At 44.5% G+C, this 23,261-nt stretch overlaps 1 protein-coding gene across 4 annotated transcripts in view; it reads right to left on the bottom strand.

Annotated features, from left to right (window-relative positions):
- Positions 1-23,261, bottom strand: part of MTOR (mechanistic target of rapamycin kinase) — a 2,476,747-nt gene that overhangs the window by 1,218,928 nt on the left and 1,234,558 nt on the right. For all 4 annotated transcript variants that reach the window (XM_069609933.1, XM_069609934.1, XM_069609936.1 and 1 more), the window contains one exon: positions 3,551-3,676. In XM_069609933.1, coding sequence (XP_069466034.1) covers positions 3,551-3,676 — 126 coding nt within the window. The remainder of the gene's footprint in view (positions 1-3,550; positions 3,677-23,261) is intronic.

The following is a 23,261-nucleotide window of genomic DNA, read 5'->3' as shown; positions in this document are numbered from 1 at the left end:
AGTAGTTGTCTGATTAAAAGTTTTTCACAGAAAGACAAGTATCAGTGAGATTTTTTATTTGCAAACCTTACCCTGTGTCCTGAGCCTCCCTGCACTTGGACTCAATAGAATTGTGTTTCCTTGCCTATGAAGGTGAAAGACTTTCTCACTCCTTGAGCATCTACTTACTTTTGAGGACACCAGACCCTCTTTCAGGTTACAGCGAGGGGATACCTATCCTTTGTTTTGACAGCCATGTTTTTCCTAGTTGAGCTTCCTCACCTTATGTGGTGTTGCCAGGTGTGTCTAGTGCCTTTTTGCAATGCTTTCAGTGCACTGTGCAGGTTCTACATCTCTATTTTGAATGTTTAGGATTTATTTACCTTTGCAACACAATCCATTCTACATGGGTTGCTGTGGGGAACAGGATGGCCAAATTTACGAAATGGTTTCGCAGGACACAATGTAGCGCATCGGATGCAGTCTGCAGAAAGCGCAGTTCCATACAGTCATTCCTCCCGTACACATTTTGGGTAAATTAGTTGCAGATGGCATTTTAACACACTGCACACCAACTGCAGGACCATTACAAATGCAGTACACTCTGGAGCTGTGTCTAGGCCCTATGGGGCAAAATATATGCAAACATTGTAGTTTGCATATGTGACACAAACATAAGTGACTTCACAGAAAGGGCACTGCAAGAAGCATCATCAGTCTTTAATACTTAGCGGCACCATGGCAAGTGCCTTTAGAATAAGTTGCCAAGCCATTAAAGGCTTTGATCCTCTAAAATAGATACGGTCACCCCGACAGGTCCTGGAAGGTAATCAGAAACAGGGATCTCCCCCCAATCCACAAAGACACTCACACATACCAATATGCTCACTCTTTCCTATACACCAACAAACAATAAAATGCAGGTATACCCCTCGATCAATTTCAGCCTAGCTCCCCACATACCTATACACCTCCATGAACACCTCAACAATCTTTAGAACGCAGCTATACCCCACAACAAAATCGGCCTAGCTGCACACGTAATCTCATACACAAGCTCCACATCAGCCATAATGCAAATACCAAAATCAATTTGGCCTTGCTGCACACGCTCTACTGATCTCACACAACCACTGCACCACGCCTAGCATTAGAATCCAGCTACCCACCACGTAAAACGCACTAGCTGCACATATACTGAGTGCACCCAATCACTATTTGCTACCCTACTCTCTCCACTGACCTGGACTACAGTCCCCAAGGGCGTTCAACCCGCAGTGCTTTGAGATTATAACAATGGTATAAAAGGCACTATACAAATGCCCAATAACATCACATAACATACAAATATACAACTATGTAATAGGCATTTGTATACACTCTAAGCAATGCAAATCTTAGTTAAGTATTGTCACACAACTACTATCATATACATATAAACATTCACTATTGGGGGTTCTACTAATAGAAAAACAACGCTTTACGTTCAAGAAAGGTATGCAATAGTTAGCAATGTTAAGAGCAACACATTAAGTAACAGTGTATGGTAAGTAAGTGAGAAAGAGTAAATAGCAATCTAGAACCAGTTAGAGACAGGTAAATAAATGGATAGAAAACAGTTCGAACACACACACAAGAAAAAGTAGGATAAAGTCCAGCCCTGCTCGGAAATTGACCTAATGCATAAATTTCACCAGCAACAAGATATACTTTACAAGAGGGTTTAGTATGTGATTCGCAAAAGAAGATTAGACCAAGCCAACGCTGTGGGTAAATGATCAGAAGGTGAATAAAAGAATAAGTAAAGAACTTACAAGTTTCTCCCCAAATCCCACCACTTTAGGGGGGAGCCCACGTAGAATCCTTGAGCAGACTTAGACAGGAAAGGAAGGGACAGCATTAGGACTTTACATCCATACAATCATATGGCTGGAGGAGGGTAGGAACACCTAGGCAAACCCCCTCCCCCTTACTGAGATTTAATCACCAACCACTTCAGGGGTTGCTGAATCCGCTGTTCCTACTTACTTTTAGGCTGTGTCCAATCGGGACTTGGTGCAGAGGGCACTTTTGGCATCAGACTGGGTCCGGCTCATCCGTAGTTCCAGATTCTTGCGAGACAGTTATGGAGACTGGACAGCTGGACACCCTTGGCATGACACAATTAAGACCTCCACGGAACAAGCAACGTCAGGAGGCCTCCGACACAAAGTGAATACAGGTTGGAGTGGCAGTCACCACAATCACGTGGCGACATGCAATCCTTGTGGTGCCAACAAAGGAGTAGGCGCCACACTGCTTTCTCTTCAGTTAGGAGGGCTGAAACCTCAGGAGCATGTGCCTGGTTACACAAGTTGAGGATCCGCAAAGTTCCAAGGATGAATTTGAAATGGCTACCAATGCAGCAAAGTTGCCCATGAAAGAGCTGGTCAGTCCACTGGGTGGTCCAGGGACACTTCCAAAGGATCCTTGAGCAGGGGGTCAGGACAGGTTGTTACCACTAGTCCAGGGGTCGAAGCACTGACAACAGCCTTCTGGATATGAGTAGTGAGGAGCAGGGTCAATATATATGCCCAACAAGCGACACACTGCGGCTCAGATGTGGGCTGGGTCTTAACAGACCCAGCCTTGAGATCAAGCTACACACAGACCACCACTTTTCTGGGGAAAGGAGGAGCTTTACTCAGGAAAGGGCTTTCCCTATATGGCCATTCTGGACTTGAGAGGGCAGGAAGAAAGCCAATGTGCCAAAGGACATGTGAAAACTTTGCGGCAGGGCCATCTTAGAATATATGGTACTATTAATGACATTATTCAAATGTGCAGCAGTAAAAAGTAAAAAACAGCACAAAAATATCCGCTGCCACCAGCTCATCCTGGACACATTGTGATTATAACAATAAAGTTACAAAAGAAAAATGTATAAGAATACAAAGTATCCAAACCACACTTCACTTAAGGTAACAGAAATGTCACTAAGGTAGACAAGTTCTCCCAGTACTGACAGTCTTAGGGACTGATCAGTTTCCCCATACAAGTGTGCAAAAAGCAAGGGAAGTACAGCTGAGCGCTTTACTTACCTCCAAAATGTCAGACCAGGAAGCAGACAATAGCAAAAAAGATAGAGTGACCCATAAGCGTCTACGGGAGGAAAGAAGTCAAAAGAAAATATTTCCGATCACAGTGAAAAACATACGTGTGCTTTGGCACTTGGTGGGGTGGGGTTTGCCAGTAAATATTTTCTGAGTGAAGGTTTCCCCAGGGTATTGATATGTACTTGTGGTTCACAAGGCAGTATTATCAGTGAGATGCCTCTCACTAGGTTTACAAGTCTGGAAGTGCCACAAGTGAGCAGATCAATCATGAACATAAGACGGTATTCACAAGGCTCATTACAGAATCCTAACACTGGATGGCTCTGGTTTTATTTGAGAATGCGATCATTACATGCTTTATTGGTAAGCCAGAAAGAGATGAGTATTGGTGAATTTGAAAAGAAGACTATGTGTAGGCCTGAAGATGCAGGCTTTTTCAAGTTTTCTGCTGGACTACATGCAAGGATAGTACTCACCAGTCGACCGCTTTTGCCACACAGGCTGGCATACTTGAGCCAGGTCCTCATGTCCTCATGTGGGCTCACAACTAGGGACTGAACCATCAAGATTCTTTGCCAATCCTCAACAATTCGCTGACAGCCCTGTAGAAACAAAGACATGTATAATGGAGTGAGTACCCAACACTTCCCAAGCCACCTAGCAAGAATATTAGGTCGATGGAATTAAAGAAAGGTAGAATACAGCACCCATAAACAGTAAACAACCCCATACCATCTTGGAATTGCCCCATTATGCAAATGGAGAGCAGAGTGAGCAGTCCACATCCCCACACCAGCTAGCAATGACTGTTGTCGTTACGATCAAGTACAGAGCAAATGAGCAGTCCAAATGCTACGCAGGTCGAACCAAACAGCTGAGCATGACCATAGCCCAGGCAAGTCGCCCATGGCAACAGTGCCTGATAAAAAAACGTTAACACACTGTTGAAATAGTTATCTATAATGATTGTTGTTTATTGATACATATGCAATACTTGTGACTTCCATTATAACAGTGATTTACACTATCTCTTTGATAACCCTAAATAGAGGGATCTCAAATGAGTCCTTAAGGAGACCTTCCTGCACTTGTGGCTACAAAGAAGGAATATGTTATTTACCTGTAACTCCAGTTCTCCAGCACTGGTATATTTCATAGATTCATATGCTGTTTGAATATTCTCCTCCATCAGGCTGTGAATCCTCGGTAGCATTAAAGCAGTTTACATTTAGATTTTAAAACTGCTTTACCTTTCATGCTCTATTAGAATAATTATGGGTCACACTGCCCCACAGCCAACAGAAAAGTCCCTATTAGCTCCACCCGTGGAGGACATCTTCAGATTATTCAAGCACACGTGAACGTGTCAATATGAGCAAAGAAGAACCATAAGCAGGAAGGTTGCATGTAAATCTATGAAAGACATCAACACTGGGGAACAGAAGTTACAGTTAAGTAACATATTCCTTCTCCAGCATTGGATCATTCATAGATTCACATGCTGTTTGAATAGATTATAGAGCAGTACACACAATACCACAAGGTTGGAAGTAAAGCTCACCTGAAGGAAACACTCACCTCAGAAAAGACTCACATCACCCAAACAGGTCAACTGAGGACTCCTCCATGGAATACTGTCGACACAGTAAAACCTCTTGGCGGTATGCACCGATCTCCAAGTGGCAGCCCCGAAAACGTCCAGCCGGGGAACAATCGAGAGAAACACTGTCGTAGCAGCAACAGCTCTGGAAGAATGACCTCTAGGCCTGCCAGGAAGAGGCCTGTTGGCCCAGCAATGATATGCATGCAGACAGCGAGTGTGAAATAGATGGCTTGGAAAGACAGTTGCCCATTCCAGAAGGACAAAAGACGACAAACAGTTGAGAAGACTTAGTGCGAGAGATGTAGAGTTTCAAGTCTCGCACCACATCCAAAGAGAACAAGGAGTGTTCCGCTGGAGAGGAAGGTGTTAGGAAAGATTTCCCTTTTTGCTAATTTCCCCTGCATGGTTTCTATGGATCCTCAATCGTTTTGCTCTGTTTTTGAACCTGTTCTGGCTTTTTTAAGGGAAGTAAAGCCTTCAGCTTCACTTCCCTTGCCTTTTGATCTTTTGATATGGGGAAAGTGTTCAGTCCTTCAGACTATCGGTACTGGGAAACTATGTTCCCCTTTTGCATATTGTGATTTTTTTATATGCATCTTGCCATGGAGTGCAGTGGGGATACTTTTGTATCACCCTAGTCTTTTACACTAGGGATTGTTGGTTACTTTTATATGTGCCTGAAGACAAGCTGGTGACAGCAGATACATGTTTACCATATGTGCATTATTTTTAGTGTGCACATTCGCATTTACCATGTGTTAGGGAGAATTCTCATAAATGTACTAATTCCCTTCACCTTAGAGACCCCCAGCAACTGTGCTGGATTTTCGGACTTGATTGCTTTACCTGGAGAGAGTGTGAGCCTTTTTTCCCCACTCTCTCATGTATTTTGAATGTGTTTTACTCTTGTGTTTTTTGATTGTGGAGTTTTAGACAACTCCATAGGCATCATCTTTTCATTTGTGTCACACAGCACCCTCAGTGCAGTGACACAGGGAAGCCTTTTAGGCTGTCCCAAGGTTTAAATACCTTCTCTGGGATAAACCACTGTTTCCCAGAGAAAGTAAAGTGAAATTGACTTTACTAGTCTTTTGAAATTCCTACACTCAGCACACCCTATCTTACAATAGAGTTACTTATTATCTCCTATGTCTAGAAACTCATGTAGCAGTCAAATGCTACCTTTTCCTCTCAAAATTGCTGGTGGCAGTGGTTTTACAACGAACTACCATGATTTTTCCTGAACACCAGTAGCGTTAAATCGCGGGAGCCATGTTTTTCAAGATGGCGTCTGAGCCCCCTTTGTTTAAACAGGTCCCGGTCTTCTTTTTTCGCCATTTCTTTTTGGAAAGGCCCTTCTAGAGTTTGTCTCTGCATGCCAAACCAGGTTTGGTCCCTTTGTTCCTACGCCTTTGGCGGGCTTCAGAACTGAAGACTGCCTCTGGTGCCCGAGTGTCTGGGGTGGGCAGGAAGTGAGGGAGGTGCCCGAAACTCCCTGTGCTTAGTCTGCTATGAGATCCAAATACACTCTGGCGTGATTGGCTGGCTGACTGTCCGGCAAGGACAGCCAACCTGCTGGGTGAGTGGCAGCTAGGCTGGAATGAATGGGAGGAAACTGGATAAAAGGCGAGTCTCTTGGCTTGGAAGATAGAGTCGACCACTGGAACGAAAGAACAGAAGACAAGCTGAAAGAGGACGGCTGCTGCAACTCCTGGACTGTTGGTTTGTCCGGTGAAGCACTGCTGCAGGTGCGAATCGCCAAGTTCATCTCGACAGAGAAGCCCTTCAAGGACGAGTTCTCCCTTTGAGTTGGTGGGACCAGACAACTTGACCCGTAAGCCACCTGGATACCATTCTCTGAGCAGGTTGTATTTTCCTCAGAGTGCTGCAGGAAACTGAATAACCAGGGAGAGGGACACCAGTTTGTGTGCTTGTCTACAGCTACCAGAATTGAAGATTTGCCTTTGCCAGTTTTTTTGACCAGTGCCTGTGCAGTGCAGGAGTCCCCTGACGTCCTCCCTCTTGTCCCCACAACTGAGGCTCAGGAACAGCGAGATATGCAGGAACTGCCAGGAACAGAAGTCTTCAGCTGCATCTTTTCCTTCATTGTAAGGTACTGTGAAAACCCGACCGAGAGAACTTACCTCTCACTGCAAAAGTGCTTATAACTTTGGCAACTTGCAGGCCTAGTCAGCTTGTGACCAATAACACAAAAAGGAGGTAGAAGGGAGAGAAAGCCTGTATTCAACCAACCCTCAAAAAGGTCAACAACCTTTAGTAAACAACATTGGGGTCAAACGGGCATCTTGATTCCATTTCACACAGGTAACCTCTGGACCAACAATCTAATTGAATGATAGTCTGCCCCTATTACATTAAATTAACAGGCAGTGTCAACAAAAAAGAAAAATATATGATTTTTATTAATGTACAAAAGTCTATCATATAAAAACACACAATGAAGAACAACACAGTACACTGTTAATATTGTACTGGCATAGGATAATTCTGGAGAGAGAAGCAGTGTGGTTTACTACCACTCAACTTTGCCTCTCGTGTTCTTCAGCTTCAACAATAAAAAAAACATCAGTGCATAACAGAACAGACAGTCAGTCTTTTGGGTGTAGGGGGCTGGTCAAAGTGGCTGCCCTCCAAGGTCTGAAGTATTTGCAGATAAAGTGTCTTGTGCTAGTGCAAATACGCAGCTGTTTTAACCAAACAAACAAGGTTTTTCAAACGTTTTATTCTCTCATTCAAAATGTTACATCCACACCCTTCTCAACACACAATCATCGAACATGTTTCTTTCCAACAAACAAAAGGGGTATAAACCAAGTCAAGGGAAATTCGTCAGGGGGCTGTCAGGTAGGTCTATGTCAACAATTTACACACTGTGTGGCGCCTAAGGCGCTGTAAGCTTAGATAGATGAAAAAGAAACCAACCCAACAATTGGGTGCTTTAAAATTCAATACTATCCACCAAGAAATACGAGTAGCATCAAATTAATTTGCTACTGATAATTCCTCTTACAGATACGTCCACAAAAACAGAACTTTGTCAGTCCACGTGTTACCTAAGGAAAAAAGAAAACAAGAAAAGACAATCAGAACTTATATCCAAATGTCATGCCAAAAGCTCACTAGTATTCAATTACGAGTTTCGAGTTTCTAACTAACTCGATTTAGCTTCTCAATTGGATTAGTGTAAATTAAATAAACACTAAAGGCCAACATAGGGACCACACAAGGATCCGAAGACTACACAGATTTTCAAAACGTCATCACAAAAGACCCCTCACATCGAGCCCTTAGCAAAACTAGGAGAGAAATCTCACAATTTTACAGTTGCCGCTAGCTTAACCGCAGGTATGTTTAAAAATTGGCTTACCATCAATAATAAGATGGTCTAGGATGACGCATCATATATTCCACCACAAGGTATTTTAAAGGCGATGAATGCACAGAGAGGTGAAAACATCACTACTTGGTGTTGGAGGGCAGGGCTGAGTAATCTGCCCTACTGGTTGCTGTGTTGTCTGTAAGATTGAAACATAGAGAAAGGCAACAAAGTACCCACATCAGAAACAATAGGGGAGAAAGAAAAGCCACCCGTATTATAGTTAGGCTAAACCAACTGTACCTTCAAAGTAAAACGTCCCAAAGTCCTACTCAGGGATCAGTGTACATGGCGGAAAGTCTGTTAGATAGCGGGGAGCCGTATCAACTTAAGCTGCACCTCATCTGGCTACTCGAGAAGCATCCACGACTCCTGAGTCTGTCGCGTGTAGGGAGCTGGCGACAAAGAGAGGTAGAGAGAGGGGAAGAGGAAATGAAAGGCATGCTGACTATAGCCCTTCGAGCGTTCATCTGGTTGTTGGCGTCTAATCCTTACTTCAGAGAGTTCTATCCTCGTTCCGTATGGCGTCGTCTTCCGGATTCAAAGTGGGCGTGGACCAGGATGTATGCGTGATGTGCTTCCCGACATCTCTTTAAGTACGGAGAGACGTCTGCACGGCTACATTCTGATATGAGCCTACTATGTTTATGTGAGTGGAAGTAATACGATCGGCTCTTGCACTCTTGGGTTCCTATTGGAACCCATACTACCACGTGATCCTAAATTTAGGTATACGGATGTGATGCAGCCAAAGCCTGAGGTCGTTGAACATGTGTTTCCCTTCTCAATAGTCTGATGCAGTATTCATAAGTTAACCCCTAAATGCCAATGACCTCATTGCAAAAAATTAAGAGAGGAAGAAAAAGCAAAATCGAACCATATAGGACTGAATGGCTAAATCCTAGTTACAGTGCTGACGCAGGTAAGAAGCAAACCCACCCAAAGTGGGTCAGGATTTCAAAAGTACAACGACAACGACTAGTATCTTATGGGTCCTCTACACAAAACACACTCTGTAAGGACAAAATGCACGTGTGTTTAAATGTGTAACTCCCATTGTCAGTGGACTGGGGGTGTACACTGTTCTGTGTATGATTGAAGCACTCTCCAAATCATTTTGCTGAATGATAGATGTATGAGGACTCATCCATATGTTGTTAGGCAGTGTGCCCAAATCAAGTTTTGAATTGGTTCTCTATTCAGATATTAAGCCAATCAATTTTGTCATTAAGCACTGAGATTGCACTCTTAGTTAAAAAGATGATTTGCTGTTCCTTACGAAAAAGCAGACTTTTGTCTGTTGGTATCGGGACTGGGTGTCAATTTGTATAGGACTGTCCATTGTATGTCCTCGGTTCCATGCCCAAATTCAATCCAGTGGTCAACCAATGGGTCATTAGCAGTTCTGTTCCTTAGACAACTCTTATGCTCCCCAATCCTCAATTTCACCTTCCTTTCAGTCTTCCCAATGTAGAATTTCTTGCATGGGCACGAGATAGCATAAATAACCATACTTGTGTTACAGTTTGTGTGTTTGGTTTGTTTCCAAGGCGAGCAAAGACCCAAATCAACTTCTGTGCTTCTTTTTGTCGAGTTGCAGTAGATGCAATGACTTCAAAGAAAATGGCCTGTTATTGGAGGCATGTTCCATATTTCCGTAATGCTTCTTTGTTGTTGGATTCTTGGCGTAATGTCATTCCGGGTGATGTGGTCTTTGATATTTTTGCTACGTTTGAATGCAACCACAGGTCTCTGGACCGGGGTCTCGCTTTTATTCAATACAGACCAATTCTTTAGGATGATTTTCTTAATTTTGTTTGACATATCTCTGTAGGTATTCACGAACACTAGTTTAGTATTTTGATTTTTCCGTGAGCTATGTTCTTTATACTCTAGCAGAGATTCTCGATGATTATTTTTAGCCCTTTTTAGGGCTTGTGTGGTTATTTGTTTGGGGTAACCCCTCAATTCTAAGTTGTCTTTCATGTTTTTTGCTGTTACTAGGAAGTCTTCTTTGATGGAGCTATTTCTTTTCAGTCTCAAAAACTAACTGAGTGGCAGGTTGTCCCACACGTTTTGGGTGAAAGCTCTCGTAGTGGAGCATTGAGTTTCTGTCAGTAGGTTTATTGTATGGTTTGACGTGCAGTGTTTTGGACTGTATGTCTGCTGTTATTGTAATGTCCAAGAAGTTTAGTTTTTCTTTGCTCGAATTTGAGGTACATTTTAGAAACCGGTTTGGATGTTTATCCAGGTAAGGAAATCTTGGAGTTCTGTTGGTGTACCCATCCAAATAACAAAAATGTCGTCAATGTATCATTTGATAATGTTCTTCAGGAAAGGATTAGTGATGTGTAAAATCTTAGAAAGCTCAAAGAATTCCATATATAGATTGGCAATGCTGGGTGCTAGTATAGCCCCCATTGCCGTCCCCTGGATCTGTTGGTAAAAATCACTGTAGAAATTAAAGTAATTTTCTTGTAGACTCATCTCGGCGCACCAAAGGATGAAAGAAATTGGGGTTTTGCCCACTGTATGATCATTCAGGCGTTTTTCTTCAAGCATCTCGATGGATTCTTTCTGTGGGATGCTAGTGTATAGAGCCACCACATCTAAACCCAGGAGGATTTCTGTATCAGTGTCAAAAGGTAGGCCTTGCACTAGTTTGATCATTTGAGTGGTATCTTGTATGTATGATTCCATCTTTCGAACTAAAGGTTGAAGAAATGTATCCGTAAACCTAGACAGGGGTTCAAGTACTGATTCCACACCTGACACGATCGGTCTGCCTGGCGTGTTGGACAGAGACTTATGGATCTTGGGCAAAGTATAAAACTGTGGAATACGAGGTTTGGTTTTAATAAGGAAGTCTGCTTCCTTTGGTGTAATCCACCCCTTTTGTTTGGCTTTCTCAACCTTTTGCCCAATAAGTTCCTTGAGTTTGTCAGTGGGGTCACAGTCAAGATGCCGATAGTTGTCCAAGTTAAGTAATTGTCTGTTGCATTCCTGTTTATATTTGTCTTTGTCTTCTAGTATTATTGCTCCCCCTTTGTCCGCCTTTCGGATAACAATTTTATCGTTCGTAAGGAGATCTCTCTCTGCATTTTTTTCACGTGTACTCATGTTCGTGAATGTCAGCTTGTGATACAACATATGAAACTTTCTTTCACAAACTACTTCTGAGAACTTTGGCAAAGACTTTTCCGTTTAACTACCAGAACTGCCTATCCTATACAAGACATCATCCCATTGACTTTGGCGTAACCTATTGCATTGAATTGACTCCTCTGGCAAACTCAAAATATTTGCACTGTCTAAGGGCAACTCGAATATTCTTTTTATTAACCTATGCCTTTTTGCTCCTACTTCAAAGTAGTTTAAATGCCTCAGAAACTGATAGTCTGAAGTGCTGAAGTATATTTCTGTGTGATATAGATTGCCTCCCTTCTAGTGAATGTTTTATAACTGACTGTGAAATAAATAAATAAGTGTTTTACCAAGAAACCTTGAGTTTGTTCATTTATTTGTATTGCGCACCAAACCCGAAGATATAAGGGCGCAGAGGTTACAAGAAAGTTCACAGTTTAGGTTACAGGAATAAATACACAATGCAAAGGTAACAATAACATGTAATTATAAAACAAGGTAGGAACATAACAAGAACGCTAAGTGTAAAACCTAGGAGCAGCAAATGAAGAGTTTATGTACAAGGTGGTGGAGGTGGCAGACCTAGTGTTCAGTAGTCTTAAGCCAGTTGATGCAGCTATGTCTAAAGTTTTGGTATGATTGATCAGCTCGGAGTGAAGGTGGCAGGGAGTTCCAAAGCAGGGCCATTTTGACAGGAAAGCTGCTGCCCCCCACCTTTGATAATTTAAACCTGGGAATGGTAAGGCAGTTAGTATTGATAAGTCTGGAAGGTCTGGAGGAGGTCCTTCTATGGAATCTCACTGAGAGATAGCTAGGAGTGGTATTCTTTAGTTATTTGTAGGTAAGCGCGGCGGTTTTTAGTTCGATTTTATCATTAGTGGAGAGACAATTATTTTGTCGCCTGATCTCAGATATGTGACCTCTCCTGGCTACGCCGAGGGCCGCTCTATGGGCGTTATTTTTGAGGGTTTGGATTCTCTTAATAATGTATTTTTTGGAGCCTATATAAAGGGCGTTGCAATAATCCAACCTGGACAGAATGAGGGCTCTGGCTAGGATGATGCAACTGTTGTTAGAGAAGAATGGTTTTCTGGTTCTAATAAGTTTACAAGAATAGGCGGTGGCGGAGGCCAAAGCATTAACTTGATTAGTGAAGGAGAGCGTGGAGTCAAGGTAGACACTGAGGGTCTTTACCCCAGTGGCTACTTTGATGAGGTTGCCATTGATTATGAAGGAGGTATATTCGAGGCCTAGTTTTTTGAGATTCGTGGGGGTACCCAAGATGATAAGCTCTGTTTTGTCATCATTCAGGCATAGACCGTGCGTAGCCATCCATGCCTGGATGATGAGGTAAACTCTATTCACCAAGGCCAAATCCTTACCATAATCCCCAGAAAGTGGGAGGAGAATCTCAGTATCATCTGCATAATTAGTGTAGGTGATACCCAGAAGGTCCAGATCATCGAAAAGGGGCTTAGTGAATATATTATACAAGGTGGGAGCACTCTGCATGTAATCAGAATAGAGTCTGCAGCTGCTGCTGGGGAAAAGACCCTCATGGTTCTGTCACTTAAGAAGGACTTGATCCAGACTATGGCCTCCTTAGAGAAGTGTGCAGCCGAGTCCAGATGGCTACATAAGACCTTGTGATCCAAAAGGTCGAATGCAGCTGAGAGGTCAAGGAAGAGGAAGAGTGCTGATTTTCCCTTGTCCCTTAACTCATCAACTTGGGCCTTCAAGTCGATAAGGGCAGTTTCTGTTCCGTGTTGGGGGCGGAAACCTGATTGGAAAGCTCCTAAGAGGTGGTGTAGTTCCAGGAATTTTTTAATTTGTTGGTATGCGACCTTATCCAAGATTTTTAACAGAAAAGGTACAGTCGTGATAGGCCATTAATTGGTTGGTATCAATGGGTCTAGCGTTTTTTTTTTTTTAGCAATGCTAGTACCCACAATTCTTGGAGGTTGCTAGGAATAGTGCCAGTCGTGAAGGAGGCATTGATGAGCTTAGATATAAAGGGGGCTAGATCCGTAGCAGCGTCCTTAATATGTTGGGCTGGACAAAGGTCACCCTTACAGTTGGTGGGTTTGAGAGATAATATAACTTTTTTTACACCTCAAGAATGGAAGGTTTAGAAAAATTGAATCGAATAGGTGGACTGTCCGAGGTAGGAAGGTTGTTAATGGGGAGGGTTAAGGTAGTTGCTGTCACGACCCTCATCCAGAAACCCCCCTGGCAAGCCCAAGGGCCAGGCGGGGTCTTGGCTCGGGTCTCCAACAAACTTAGGCATCCTTTGCCTAGGCCCTCTTGGGGCCAGGCTCATACTTAATAAAGACTTGTGTTTAGGGAACTACTTTATTTCAAGTACCAGCCAACATGGAGGCATCCACATAGCTTGGCTCCTTGGAACCAAGCTATGCAGTATAGTATTTTGGGTGTGGTAGCCTAGGAACTACTTTACCTGGACTACTTTCTTGAAGCTATTTAAACCACACCCGACTTGGATAACACGCTTCACGTTACTTTGCAATCCTGCAACGTGTTCAGCTGTACCTGCGAACCTCGGAAGAACAGCATCTGTAAAGAGACAAAAGGACATCGTTAACTGCAGCAGCTTACCTGTAATTTCATCGTTAGCTGCCCACAGCTCCTGGGAACAGCATCCTAGGATCAGCACGTCTCCCGGACCGGCAGATCTGCAAAAAAGGAAGAAACAAGACATTAGACACTTTTACAACATAACGAATTGTGCCGAAAAGCTTACATCGCAAGTCGCCCCTTGACCAATTTATCGTGCTAAAAAACACATAAAGCCGGTCCCGACTCTATGTGTATCTGCCATTTCCGGTAGAAATTCTAAACTCTTTATTGTGTTTTCTCCGTTGGGCAGGTGCAGAACTGTCCGGCTATAGGGAGACCTGACCTAGTGCTCCAGTAAATAGCACAGGCAGGCCTCTCCCGTTCTAGGATCCTTATAAATTGCAAGGAACCCACAAAATTCTTCAATGCTTAGTTGCAAAAGAGGAACCCACTGGATAATCTAATACCTACTCTCCAGCCCTTTTAATATACAGTGCTGCACCTGCCCAACAGAGAAAACACAATAAAGAGTTTAGAATTTCTACCGCAAATGGCAGATACACATAGAGTCGGGACCGGCTTTATGTGTTTTTTAGCACGATAAAGTGTATTGACTTGCAAGTGTGAGCTCAGTGAGCGAGATGCATCCATCCCTACTTATCCTAGCAAAAAAACTGTGAGTTCTTAGTGTGACAAGAGTACTGGGCAACCCACAGTCGGAATACCCAAATCAGTCCCTTGTGTTCTACATAGCCCCTTGACCAGCATCACCTCAGGATTTCATACACCAGGTGAGCACCGCAATCTATGGGAAAGAAAAGACAACAGGTTAGCAAAGGCAAGGCATCATAGCGCTGCGCATAGCGCCTACTTACCGCATCAAGGCGCTCTTAATACGCCATCATTTACCGGCGAGACCCAATTCAGCCAATGCATCACATTGGACTTCCGCGCACTTAAGGAAGAGAAAAAGACATTATTTAAACCAAGAAAGGCATGCAAGAATAACAACAATATACAAAAGCAATAAGACCTACCTGAAAGATTCAAAACGGGGCGGCATCAGTGGAGTAACTAGATCGCATTCGCCCACAAAGGACAACGCGCCCCTGCCAAGAAGGCAGGACGGAGAGCACACATGAATTAACAACAAGGTGAGGAGAGGTCCAGAGGGGCTGCGGGAATACAAGGTGGTGGGGGGTTGCTTACCCCAGTTGCCCAGTCTTGAACATTGCCCACCTGTATTCCAGGAACAACTTCCCCGCTGGTCACACCTGGGAAACGCAGAGAAGGATACCAGAGTCCATACGGCTGGGTGGCGTCCCCGTGGATACCAGGTTAGCGTAACAGTTAAGGATGCTTTTTTAAGGGCGATTTGTTTTGGAGGGAGGCCACTTTGTTAGATAACGATTGCTGGATGTTAGAACACCAGGTTTTGTCTTTGGTACAAGTATCTGGCATAGGGGTGGGGGTCTCTAATTCTTTTAGGATAGTGAATAGTTCGTTCATGCTGGAATTGGCTTGAGACATGCGAGTGTTGTAGGATTCCTGTTTAGCCAGGCAGATCTCATTTTTGGAAAGGGACGAGATCTTGGTGAGTTTGATTCTGTTTTCTTTAGATGGGAGAATTTTCCAGGAAGCTTTGCAGCTACGTTTTTTTCTCGAAACTCTTTTAAGTGAGGGGTGAACCATTAGTCCAGATGAGCTCTGGGCTTGCCTTGTCTTAATTTAAGCAGGGCAATGGTATCCAGTGAGGTTGTCATGATTTTGTTATACTCATCAATAAGCAGACCAGGGTCTGTACTATCAGGTAAGGAGTTGAGGGTGGGGAGAATGAGAGGAATGAGTCTGTCCGATGTAATATTCTTTTTATTCCTATTTAGGGTGGGTGGAGCAATGGGAGTAGTAAGGGGAGAGGTCTAGTAGTGGTAAGTGTAAATGACAAGAGGAGATGATCAGTCCATGCTTGTGGGGAGATGGAGGTAATGTTGGCCTTGCAATTGTAATCTGCCACCCAATCAAGTATTCTCCCTTTGTTGTGAGTGGGAGTGTTAGTTCTTTGCATAAGGCCAAGTTCAGACAAGATGTTGGCAGTTGCAGTGGCATGTTTATCAAGAGGGTCGTTGAAGCCCAGATTCAAATCACCTAAGAGGAGAACTTGTGACGTATTTTTAAGATTGTTTGGCAGAATAGTGGAGATATCCTCCTCAAAGGTCCCAGTGGGGCCCGGAGTTCTATAAATAAGGAAAATGGTAAGGGTCTGGGAGTTGGCTAACAGCAATTTAGCTGTGAGAAGTTTGCAGGAATGGATATTGTGGGAGGGAGCTAGTCTCAAGGATAGGCTGGATTTGAAGATGGTGGCAATGCCTCCACCTCACGCCTCCTGTCTCGGAGGATTGAGTAACCGCCGGGACTGCTAGCATGAGCATGGGGCCTGCTGTGGCGTGAAGCCACGTCTCCGTGATGGCCAGAAGGTCTAGATTTTCTGGCAGAATCTGATCAGCAATCTCTGTGACATGTGCAGCCAAAGATCTGGCTTTTATAAGTGCCCCTTTGAGCGGAGGATAGGGTGATCTAAGGTAGATATAGGAGGGATTTTGGTGATTGAACTCTTAGATTGTTTAGTCATAGGGCCTCATTACGACCCTGGCGGTAAGTTACCGCCAGGGCCGTGACTTTACCGCCATGGTGCTAACTACGTTAACGCCATGGCGGTAAGGGGATTTACCGCCCCATTCCGACCTTGGCGGGGCGGTAAATCCCCAATCCCCATTTACCCTTCCCCATTCCCATTTTTGCCCCATAGGGCATAATGGGAGTGGGGAAGGCGTTAATTACGCCACCGTAAATTACGGTGGCGTAATTAACACCAAGTTCCCTTACCGCCATGGTTTTTTACACCCGCTAAAAGCAGGTGTAAATACCGCCATGGCGGAAAGGGAACTCGTAATTGGCGGTAAGGGGTCGGCGCAGCTAACGCTGGCGCTAACCCCTTACCGCCAGGGTCGTAATGAGGCCCATACTGTCCTTAGGAGTAGCAGGAGGGGGAGCCCAAATGTTGGAAGGTTTGACATTGGATATGTTTTGGCTGGAGGGGGGAAGTTTTCTTTTGTGATCTGGGAAAGGTGTAAGTCTGGCAGGGGGTTCAAATAATTTGACCAGTCTAGATCTGAGTCTAGTGTTCCTAGTGCCTGTATTACAGGGATTGCTTAGGAATGGAGTCTGGGTTGGATTGCTTAGTTGTGGTAATCGCAGAGCAGCGTCTTTATGCATTGTGAGGTTGTTCAGACACATGGGATCGGGGTGGTGGGAGGTGGGTGGCTTAGCAATACACATTAGTATATTTAAGGTAAGTAGTATGCATACAGTGCATAGTTTAAGGATGGTTGTAAACATAATGGAGCAAGGTTTCAATAGCATAACACAAGGCGCTATGTAGTACACAGATGATGAGTATGTACACAAGTAACAGCAGCACGTTAGGTACAGTCAGATGAATAGGTACTCGGGTAATAACAACGAGCCAGGGAGCACTAGGCAACTAATATGTCAGAATATACCGAGCAGGTACTCAGGTAAAGTCAATAGGTGTAAGTGCCATGTAGAAACAGTATTGGGATACTGATATACATGACTATGCAATGCAGAGTGCAACTAAAACACAGGTTGTACAGTGTGGGACACCATGCAATATAGTACAGAATATCCGTGAGTCTGAGTACATTTGATGCAGTGCTGGATAGCTAAAGTACAAGATTGTATAATATCAGATGCAGTGCAGATGCCGTGCAATATGTCAACAGGTCTAGGTGCAGTTGGTGCAGCACTGGGCGGTTAACATACAGGATTATGCAGTATAGGATACAGAGCACTTGTAATTATAGACCTCTGTGTAACATCCATACAGCTCACATTCCCTCTTGAGATAAGCCTGGCTGCTCAGCAACGCTACCACATAACTGTGTAGTACAGACTTATACCAAAGGTTGGTTTTGCTTACACCTGTAGTCCTAGTTGTGTGTAGTGGTCTCAAAGGGTACTGCATACAAACTTTGCCTAACACCATGTATGACTACTAAATGTGGCCAGTGCCCCCATATTGTTGTTTGGCCTTATTCTTGCCTTGCCAGGTCAGGAAATCCCATATAAGGTCATGTGCCTGCCTGGGAAAGCAGCTGCTTTCACGGGACAGTGATGCTTTTGTGTGTGCTTGGCACAGGAAGGCAAGGGGACTGTCTTCTCCCATTCTTCATCCGCGGTGCTTAAGAGTCTAGGGGTGTGGCATGAGTGAAACCCACAGTGGTCCCTGTTTGGACTAGTGCTGGCTGTTTGAATGGTGCAGATCCTTACCATTGGTGGTATCTTTTTGAGGAACCTTTTTGTTTGGGTTTCCCTACAGGTGGACCTCAGCGCCCTTCTTGGTAGCTGAAAACTGGCTTTTTGACTTTGAGCACAAAAAACTTTGTGTTACTTTGAATTTTTGTCATGCGCCCTTGTATTCCGAGAAAAAGCAGACAAATGACCCTTCTTCTCCGTTGTTTTGTGAAGGTTTGACTTTTAATTGAAAATATTTAGTGTTTCTTATAATGCCCTTTGTGATAACACGTGTATTCGACATTCACAACATCTTTTTCAAATCAGGGCTAATGTTGTAGGTTCAGATTTCAAATTAAGTTTTTCACAAGTCATGGGTTAAATCCCTTGTTCAGCGTCTCCCGTGCCGAAAACTCCTCGGTGGGCTTGGAATTGCTTCCAGCCAGGATTTTGGATAAGAAGAGGACTCATGCAGCCATTTCTTCAGATCAGCATTAGAGCCAAGTATCCTGTGTAGAAGAGCAGCTGACTGAAGGTCCGTGGACGACTCCCGAGGAGGCCCAGCATCCTTTCCTGCGTTTGGCCCGGTGAAGCCCTGCTGGACTTGCCGATGTGTGAAGGCCCTCAATGGCGCTTCTACCCTTGCACTCGTGGGACCAACCAGTCTCGACGTGTTCGAGGATCCAGCCGTCCTGAGCCTTCAGAAGTGTCCCTGGACCACTCGGTGGACTAACCGGCTCTCCGGTGGACTGCTTCACTAGAAAAGGAATGTTCTGCGTTTTACGCCGCAATTTTGGTAGTCACTGGCTTGTGGCGTAAGTCGCCATCCTGCCGAATTTCAGTCTCCCCGCTTCAAAAGATCCTGCTCTGGAAGGTTTTCTGCAACCTCGACAGGACGGGCGCTTTCTGTCGCCTGTGTGCAGTGGCTGATGCTAAAACTTACCTTCCCCCATCTGGTGAAGTGTTCTTAAGATGTCTGCATCAGTGTCTTTTCTTCTAAGGGTTGCACTCTGTTCCTGGAAACAAACAGAAGAATCCTTGCACCCACAGCTCCTGGGGACCCCGCACTGGAACCAACGGCGGTAAAACCTACCTCGAGTGACCCCCAGTTGAACCATCTAGTGATCTGGGAAATTCAGAGTCGGGGTGGAGGGGAAGTAATCGCAAGGCATTATTCTCCCCTGTTCTCCTTAGAATAAACTTTGGTTATGCCATTCCATCGCTTTTTGATCATCGTGTCAAAAGTAGCTTTATCTGAAAAAGAAGAATATAATTTTACTTACCAGTAATTTGTTGAATATCTTCTGGAGCATCACACCAACATAAAAACTCTTCCTACATCAGACCCCTTTTTCCTAAGAAGAAGCTTTGTGACTTTTGGGCACACCAACGTATCATAGGGATTGGACTTCTAAAGTTAGGGTATATTTCTTGTGTCTTGGTTCCATTCTACTGTATCTCTACTTACTTTCTTTTTTGTTGAATATGTTATTGAATGCATTCCTAAGAACCTGAAGGTGACTATATGGAATACATTACTTATTGTAATCGTATTCCTGGTGCTTGTATCTGCTTACATTCACATGCTCTGCATTGTCCGACATCTAGTGAAAGTCGCAGGATATTACAAGATTTGTTTTCGAAACTTGAAAACAGACGTTGACAGGGCGTGTTAGTAATACTATCCCTAGTGTGATGTGTACTGTACCCATGGTCCTTTACACGTCGAGGTCCCTCAGATTGTTTGTTTCTAACATGAGGTTGCATGAAGTGTAGCGTGAGTACAGATGTGATAAAGCAGAAACACTGATAACCCAGAAAACATCTATGCACCTTCTACTCCAGAAGGCGAGGAAGGGTGGGCGCATGTGAATCTAAGCAGATACAAGCACCAGAAATACGATTACGGTGAGTAATGTATCCCTTCTGGAGCTTGTGGATCTGCTTAGATTACATGCTCTGCATAAATTAGCAAGCAGTATCTGGAGGAGGTGGGAAGTGAGAAAGTACAGCAACACAGAGGTTTTAGGGCCGATTGTCCCACCTGTGAATTTGCTTTAGAGTGTGTGAATGCAATAATGCTGTGTGAATGTATGGTTGGCACACCATGTAGCAGCTTTGCAAATGGCGTCTAGAGGGAGGTTTGCAATGAAAGGTAGCTCCTGTACCTCTGGTAGAGTGAGCCCTCAGAATGAAAGGTAAGGCTTGCTTGGATAGGGAACAGCAAAGCTGTATGCACTTGACGATCCATCTGGAGATGGCGTTTTTTGATACGTGATCACCTTCCCTTCAAGGTGCTATGGAATCAAAGAGTTGGTCTGTTTTCCTTAGAGGTTTAGTTTTGTTCACACAGTACAAGACTGCCCTCCGTACATCAAGTGAATGGAGGCTTCTTTCTGCTGAGTTGGATTTTTAAAGAAGGTAGGAAGTTCTATGGATTGATTAACATAGAACTTTGAAATGAAATTTGGTGAGAACCTAGGATGCATTCTGAGGACAACCTTGTCCTTGTGTATAATAAAAAAAAAGGCCTTGTACAGACAAAGCCTGTAGTCTTATGGACTGACTCGTCTTATGGAGGTGATAGCTACTAGGAATGCAGTTTTGTAAGTCAGATTTTTTAGGCTGGCCTTGCGCATAGGCTCAAAGGGTGGACCCATGATCTTGGAGAGCACACCATTGAGATCCCAACCAGAGGGAAGGTTGGAGATTGGGAATATAGCCTTTTTAGCCCCTCCATCAATGTCTTAATGACAGGAATTTTACACAAGGGCACCTTGTTCTGTGAAGTGGTATAAGCTCACAGGGCCACCAGATGCACTTTGATGGAATTAAATACTAGGCCAGAGTCACTAGGTAAAATATGTAGAGTAGAATGTTAGCTGGAGAACATTCTGTTGGGTTTAGTGTTTGTGACATGTACCATATCACAAATCTCTTCCACTAAATGAAATAGCAGTGTTTGGTGTTGCGTTTTCGTGCCTCTTTTAGGATATCCATACACCTTTGTGGAAGATCGAATGGCCAAATTCTATCACTCCAGGAGACAAGCTGCCAAGTTCAAAGACTGAAGGTGCGGGTGGAGGGACGCTTCCTTGTGTTGTGTTAGCATGTTGTATGGGCATGGGAGCTTGATTGGGTCACACATCGCCAGTTTGAGCATATTTGAGCATATGTGGAAACTAAGGTTGTTTCGCACACACAGGAGCAACCTGGATTAGAGTTACTTGTTCCTGGTGCATCTTGTGCATTATTATGCTCAGGAGTGGTGTCGAGGGGGAAAAGCGTAAGCAAATTTCCCTGAGCAGTTCATCCACAGTGCGTTCCCCTTGTAACCTAGTTGGGGAAACCTGAACACGAAGTCTAGGCATTGTGCGTTTAGGCTTTGTCATGATCTCTGCTTCCAAAAGGTCAGGGTTTTCCCAACTCCCTTGGAAGCAGATCCATAACCCAGGTTCCGAGTGCCAACCAGTCCCAATTGGGACCTTTTGGACCCAGTCCTGGCGCCAGTGTCACCAGGCTCATAAATATGCCCAGTCCCAGCGCTGGAAGCGCCGGGCTCATAATGCTTGGGTGGACTTACCTGCAGCAGACCATGCTGCTTACTTGCCTGCCAGTTGAGCCTCTGATCCTCTTCTGTTTGGAACTACTTTTCCAGTTGGGTGGGGTAGGAGCCACTCCCTAGATTCAGAACACTGGAACTCTTCTGGAAAGCAGGAACTCTTTTCTTACCTAGGCGTGGCTGTGGAGGGAGACACCTAAGCACTACAGGAGGCTATTTGAACCACACCCGATGGATGAATCTTGCTTTGCGTTATTCTGCATCCTCTGCAGCAGAACGCTCATCGTGTCTTCTGCATCTGATCCTGGGCCTAAGGAAAAAGGCTTACCATCATGAATCCAGTCTTCAGCAACACCTATAAAGACAAGAAAGAACAGGTTAGCATTACGGTCTTCAGTGACAGCTCTTCACTTACCTGGTCCATCGGCTGTCACCAACGCCTCGCGCTGCATTCCGGCATCTGAAAGACAAAAGCTTACCAACTCTTCGCACGCTCCGGAGGCCTTCGGCGCTGCATCCCGCATCTGAAAGACAAAACAAGGTGCGTTTAAAGACATTGGGGAACTTTAATACTCACGTGCCATTACTCCTTTCCACATCTAACCCAGTGGGTATTCCGGCACCCTGCAGCCGCTCCGAACTTGTACCTGCAAAATAAAAAGACAGTTAGAGCGCATCGTGAAGCAGGCAACAAGCGCTTACTTACGTGCTTCCAGGCGCTTCTATTCATCACACGGGCTCCATCTTCAACTCACTTCAGCCCGTCATCCGCCATCGCCGGAACCCTGCAAAACAAGAAACATCATTACTAAAGACTTTAAAGACATTAGAATTACTCGAAACTTACCGTTCGTGCAGTAAACGACGGACAGCAGTCCTCTGAAGTCAAGAGGCCTGCTCCCCTTATCCAGTGAAGAAACTGGTTACAGCACCCTGCCCCGAGGCAGATGGAGAGCACGGCGTTCACTTATCTAAGGTGAGAGCATTAACCTTTGGGGTTCTACAGGAGAAGAGGAAGGGAAGAAGAGAGAGACATTCAATAACCCAGTTCCTTAATCCCATATTTTCTATCTGCAGACATCTTACCCTTCAAGTCAGACATACAGTGCACAGAGGTCCAGCCCAAAGAGCCAGCCGTGTGTTACACATCACCTTTGCAGATACGGTATACGCCCAGTCAAGACCGGCGCCTCTACGGGAATCAGGTGAGCGTTACAGAACGCAAAGCCTACCACAAAACTCCCATCCAGGCGCTATGGAAACCTCGGATACCGACCAGCTAGCCCAGTTACTTGGGGAACTAAGGGCAGAAGTGCATGCAGCCCGTCAGGAAACAAACGCTCTAAGAAGGGAACTGATTATTTCCAAGGAGCGAACAGATGATCTCGCTAGACAATTGCTACAGTCACAAGCCGGACAGACCCCGTTACCCGCATCTGGGGGAAATCTTCCTTCTACATCCTCTATGAATCCAGTGCAGATCAACCTACCTGGGAATGTACCTCTGGCTCCGCCCGAACGATTTTCTGGTGACCCAAAGAGGTTTGCAGTATTTATCAATCAGTGCCGGTTGCATTTCTTATGCCGGCC

Source organism: Ambystoma mexicanum, chromosome 8 (assembly GCF_040938575.1).
Source record: "Ambystoma mexicanum isolate Mex_15411 chromosome 8, UKY_AmexF1_1, whole genome shotgun sequence".
NCBI classification, from domain to species: domain Eukaryota; kingdom Metazoa; phylum Chordata; class Amphibia; order Caudata; family Ambystomatidae; genus Ambystoma; species Ambystoma mexicanum.
The sequence above is the reverse complement of the archived record's forward strand: the minus strand, read 5'-3'. Positions and strand labels throughout refer to the sequence as shown.